The sequence below is a fragment of the Dipodomys spectabilis genome, unplaced genomic scaffold (genome assembly GCF_019054845.1).
Source record: "Dipodomys spectabilis isolate Male_0828 unplaced genomic scaffold, ASM1905484v1 ptg000108l, whole genome shotgun sequence".
Lineage (NCBI taxonomy): Eukaryota > Metazoa > Chordata > Mammalia > Rodentia > Heteromyidae > Dipodomys > Dipodomys spectabilis.
In genome coordinates this window covers 16,938,420-16,943,878 of record NW_024870785.1, presented here as the reverse complement: position 1 = coordinate 16,943,878, position 5,459 = coordinate 16,938,420, and the positions used below count along the sequence as shown (strand labels likewise).

The window sequence follows — 5,459 nt, the reverse complement described above, 5'->3', positions numbered from 1 at the left end:
GTCTTGTGAGGCAGGCCTTGAAACCAGGCCCTGCTGTTTGTGTCTCTCAGGTGGCTGGAACTTACGGGAATGTGCCACCACATGCAGTTTGTTTTTGAGCTAGTGTCTCACCAACTTCTGCCTGAGCTTGCCTGGAACCTCAATTCCCCTATCTCTGCTTCCTTAATGACTGGGATTACAAGCATGTGCCACCATGCCTGGATGAATTATAATGGAGATAACTTTTGCCAAGCCAATAATGAGTAAAACTAGTCAGGCAGGAAGGTCATGAAAGAGGTAGTAAGAACTAAGTCACCAAAGACTGCCAGACCACACACACACACACACACACACACACACACACAACTTCAACCAATAGCTATTAAATATTAAATTTTGTGTATGTGGGAGGGGAAGGTGAGGGGGGGGTAACTGGAACTTGAACTCAAGGCTGATCTCAGATTTTCCACTCAAGGCTAGCACTAGCCCTACCATTTGAGCCACACCTCCACTTTTGGCTTTTTGGTGGTTAATTGGAGACGAGTCTCATGGATTTTCCTGCTTGGGCTGGCTTTGAACCTTGATCCTCAGATCTTAGCCTCTTGAATAGCTAGGATTATAGGTATGAGCCACCAGCACCAGTCTATTGAACCTTAAACTGATGCCAGTCTGTTTTAAAATCTCTTATCACACCTTCTTTCAGATATATTTAGGGGTGTGTGTGTGAATTTGGAGTATGATCTAGTGTTACTAAACATCATCAAGAACATTAGGTTCTGGGGAAACAGGATTTTATTAGCTGAGATGGTCTACTAAGGTCAGTGTCATCAGCAAGCCGCTAGAGGGCGGCAACTGGAAAACAGAGTAGAATTGGTGCTGGTTTCAACTCTGGCTGGTTATACTATTTGGGACATTCTAAACTGCCATTCTGGTCTACTTTTAAGATACATAGATTTAAAAAAAATACTTTGTAAAGTTCTTAACTAGAAAACTCCGTGGCTTTATGATTGATGCTTCTATTTCCACCTTTTAAAGTCTTTATATTATTACTTGCTCTCAGATCACCAAGAACTGGGAGGTTAGTGGAGATTCTGCTGGGATTAAGCACTGTTATTTCAGGCCTTGCATATCATTTCCTGGCAATAGGTATGGTAACATTTTCTTGAATAAGAGCTTGCTCTTGAAACAGCCAATGAAATTATTTTATTTTATATTTTTTTTTCACAAAGGATGTCCCCCCAATACATATGTAAGCTGCTCTCACTATTTTTCCTTTAAAGAAAACATATATGGTGTGAATATTAGATGCCCTACCAAAAACCTAACATCATGGAGGTATTCATGAAGAAAAACTGGCTTGGGCACCAAGGACATTGAAAACATAGAAGAGTCCAAGTTGGTTGTGAATTACCACAGTGCCATTAGACAGAGCCAGTAATTCACAGTTAGTCATACTGTTCAATAGTCACCATTATAAACACATATCTTAACAACCGACAGTTACTTTAAACCTGAGTCATGACTAAAATTGAAACTTTTTTTTAAAAAAACGTTTAAGTTCTTAAACTTTATAATTATTGCTTAAACCTAGAACATTAAATTTTCTCTCCCCATGAGTTTCAAGCAGGACATAGCTGAGGAATACCTACTAATGATTTACTGCTCACGTCGGACAAATCATTGCGTCCTTCTTGTTCTCATATCCAGGTGGTTCAACAGGTAATTGACGGTCCCAATGGAAGGTGTGGAATAAACCTTAAACGGAGTCTGTTCTAACACTGCATGAGCTTCGTACCTATGAAATGCACTTGGCTATCTAAACTGGAAAACACTTCTGAAAAGTATCCCATTTACAGAACAGACTTTTCAAGGCACAAACAGGAAGACTGCAGTCTTCACGAAGGTGCTGCTGATCCAGTTACTCTCTGCCAGTATTCGACTTCACAAGAATAAATGTCTTTTTATTTTGTACGGAGCGGCTGTGAGTGTCCGGCGTCCCGCGGGCCCCGGGACTGAGCAGGGAGCCCCGCACTCAGAGCAGCAGGGAGCCCAGCAGCAGCTCGCCCTGGCCCAGCCGGCGGCCCCGCTGCAGCCCATGGCCCTTGAGCTCGGCCTGGACGCGCACGGCCAGGCGGCGCAGCTGCTCCTCGCTGAGGCCATCGAAGCAGAAGTCCTGCTCCAAGGCCGCCTGGCGGCTGCGCCCCAAGCCCCCGCTGCTGGGCGCGCGCCAGGCGCCCGGCGGCTGCAGGACCAAGCGGAGGCGACAGGCGACGGCGCAGGGCTCCAGGGCGCCCCCGGCCGGGCCCTGCGCGCGCAGCAGCCGCAGGCGGAGGCGTCCGCTGCCCGGACAGTACTCGGCGGCCAGGCGCAGGGCGCAGCCGGCGCGGCTCAGGGGCACAGTGCCCTCGGCCTCCAGGCGCTCGGGCCGCGCGGGGGCCGAGGTCGGGGGCTCGGAGGAGGCGGGGCCGCCCTGGTTCCCGTCCCCGTCCTTTACCCTGCCGGAGGCGGAGCGGGCGCGGGCCGGGCCTCGGCTCCCGCAGGCGCGCAGCGCGCGGCCCAGGAGCCCGTCGGGGGCGCGCAGGAGGCGGCGCCCGCGGGGCCGCGGGGCGACGGAGTCCGGGCTGGGCTGGGGGCCGGCGGGGACCGGGGATGGCGGGGACGCGAAGGGGGCGTCGCGCTCCCCTCCCGGTCCTGGTGCCGGCCTCACGGCGCCCGCGGAGTAGGTGTGCGCGCGCGGGCGCGGCGCGGAGTGGGGGCCCGGGGCGCGGAGCGGCGCGTCCCCGAGGAAGAGCGACTCCTTGCGGCGCGTGTGCGGGCTCTCGAGCAGCGCGCAGAAGCCGTAGGCGGTGCGCGCGCGGGGCAGGTGCGGCAGCGAGAGCGCGGCCTGCGAGCGCGGGTCCCAGTCGGTGCCGGCGCGGCCCGCGCCCTCGTCGTCGGCCGATCGGGGCCACAGGTCAGGTTCGGCTGCGCAGCGCCGGGGCAGGGCCGCGTCCTGGGGCGACGTCTGCGGCGGGCTGGGCAGGGACAGCCGCGGGGGGATGCAGAACTCCGGGATGCGAGCCGGCGTGAGCACGTTGGAGAAGGCGGGCCCCGGGGCGGAGGCGCGGAGTCTCCCGAGGAGCCGCATCCTTGGGATCGTGGGACGGAGGGCAGCCGGGAGGGTAGACTTGCTCCTGCGGGGAGAGGCGGCGCTAAGTCGGGGCGCCTGGGAGCGTCTGGGTCCCCGTGGGACAGGCTGGATCCTCTCCCCGCACCCTCTTCCCCCGCACACCCCCTGACAGCACCCGCACGTCTGTGATAGCGAGCCCTCCCAGCCTCTCGAGCATCCTCACGCCGCCCTCCACCCACCCATTCACCCGTGTAGATACCTGAACACCGAAATCAGACCTTCTCTTAGGCAGTTTTTTTTTTCTCTCCCGAGTGTGGTTGCTAGCACCCAGCTGGGGACCTGTGGAGCACCAGCTTCAGCACTACGGCCGGGACAGTGGCACCCTTTTATATCAAAGCCCGAGTCCCGCCCAGCTGCCAGAAGCCCAATCCCTGGAAGACACAGTTCCGGAGCCTTCCCAAGCCACCCCTGCTTGCCGTCCAAGACAGGTGCACAGGTCTGAGAGTGAGAAAGAGAGAATCCGTCTCTGGGAGCAGACAGCTTCCTATATGGTCTGTATCCGTGCTGAGTGCCAAGTCCAGAGCACAGGGAAACGCTGCAGGTGCCCAGAGGGCACCCTGCCGTCCTGCCAGAGAAGAACTGGCAGCTGAAAACGTTCACAACCTCTCGGACCAGGGGAGGCAGGATGAGGAAACAGGAAGTTCCATTGTCCAGGTGGTTAACCCTCTTCCTCTTCCTGAATGTGACCCCAGGACATTTTGAAGGTACTTCTAGGTACAGATGTCTCTAGAATGAGGATGTGGGTACATGCCGATGAACTCACGGGAAATGGAAACTTAAGTAGAAAAAAAAAATACATCAGCCTCGCTTACCTTAACTTCGTTCAGATCTTTTCCAGGATTCTCAGATGGGGCAAAATCTTCTAACTCGAAGACCGTGTAATGATAAGAGTGCTCGGTATCTCGTAGAATTTATAGACTTCTATATCAAAAGCAAAACACCAGAAAGGCGGATGAGTGGACTTTTACAGCACCCTCCAGTCAAAAATCGTGTAAATGCTGAGCCCAGGGAAGTCCACATTGCCCATCTTCTGCACTGTGAGCTTAAGCCACAGGGCCTGGCTCATTGATTAGATGCCCTGAGTATTGGTGAAGCCAGCGAATAATGGATGCAAACGTTTCTGAAAGGCTTCAAGGTCTGCCAATGTCTTGGTTTTCTCAGAAGATGCGTAAGCTAAGACTTGATGTTTCCAAAGCTACCCTTTTCTTTCTGCTCTAGTGTGGATGGACTTTGCACCTTACAGAGAAACTCAAGTTGCCCTTCCACTTCCTGACCTTCCTTTTTTGAAACGAGAAAGCCAAAACCCCACAGGGAGGTAGGGAAAGTCCTGAGAGGCTACAAAAGAGCTAGCTAATGGCAAAACCTGAAACTATGCCTGGTGCTGGTGGCTCACGCCTGCAATCCTATCTACTTTGGAGGCTGAGAACGTGAGGATTTTAGTCCCAGGCTAGCTTGAGCAGAAAAGTTCTTGAAACCCATTCTCAACCCATCACACCACTATGGTGCAAGCCTGTTATCCCAAGCAACAGGAGAGGCTGAGGTCAAGGAAGGAGATCTTGGTACCAGGCCAGTCAGGGCAGTAAAGTCCCAATCCTCCACAAGGGCAAAGTGGTAAACACCTGTCATACCAGCAACATTGAAGCCTATAGAAGGTAGATTATAGTTCAGGCAAGGGAAGAAAAACCCTATCCAAAATGTACCCAGGGAAATACAGGGCTGGGGATGCAGCTTGAGTGGTTGAGCACCTGCCTAACAAAAATGTAAAACCAGAACTAAGATGTCTGTGATGTCTGTTTATTGGCTTCACATCACATCTCTCTCTCTCTCTCTCTCTCTCTCTCTCTCTCTCTCTCTCTCTCTCTCCCTCTCTCTCACACACACACACACACATCTCTACAGAAAGCAAAAACTGAGAAATAGAATTCTAGGTAAATTTACCTGTTTGTTTCATAATTCAGCCAACTGAATTCCCACTGCAGTTCATCTGCTCCTCCTAATTCCCTGACTCATTCCTTGCAGACACCCTCTCCATTCCACTGTATATTCTAAATTTCACCACTGCTGTGTCTAGCTGCTTTGGAATGTTTGATTATAAGTTTTCTCCCTTAATCAGCTGCTAGTTTCCTATAGGTAAGAAGTGTTGCCTGGCACCAGTGTTACATGTCTGTAATCCTAGCTACCCAAGAGGCTGAGATCTGAGGATTCTGGCTCAAAGGCAGACCAGGCAGGAACGTCCATGAGATTCTTATCTCCAATTAACCAGCAAATAGCTGGAAGTAGAGCTGTGGCTTAGGTAGTAAGGTGCCAGCCT

At 52.7% G+C, this 5,459-nt stretch overlaps 1 protein-coding gene across 1 annotated transcript; it reads right to left on the bottom strand.

The window, feature by feature from the left end:
- Positions 1–2,011: 2,011 nt before the first annotated feature.
- Positions 2,012–3,736, bottom strand: LOC122114667 (C2 calcium-dependent domain-containing protein 4A-like). The gene is made up of 2 exons (XM_042687984.1): positions 3,348–3,736; positions 2,012–3,152 (listed from the first exon to the last, which is right to left on the bottom strand). Exon 2 carries the CDS (start codon positions 3,104–3,106, stop codon positions 2,012–2,014), a length of 1,095 nt encoding a protein of 364 aa, XP_042543918.1. The 5' UTR covers positions 3,107–3,152; positions 3,348–3,736.
- Positions 3,737–5,459: the final 1,723 nt, after the last annotated feature.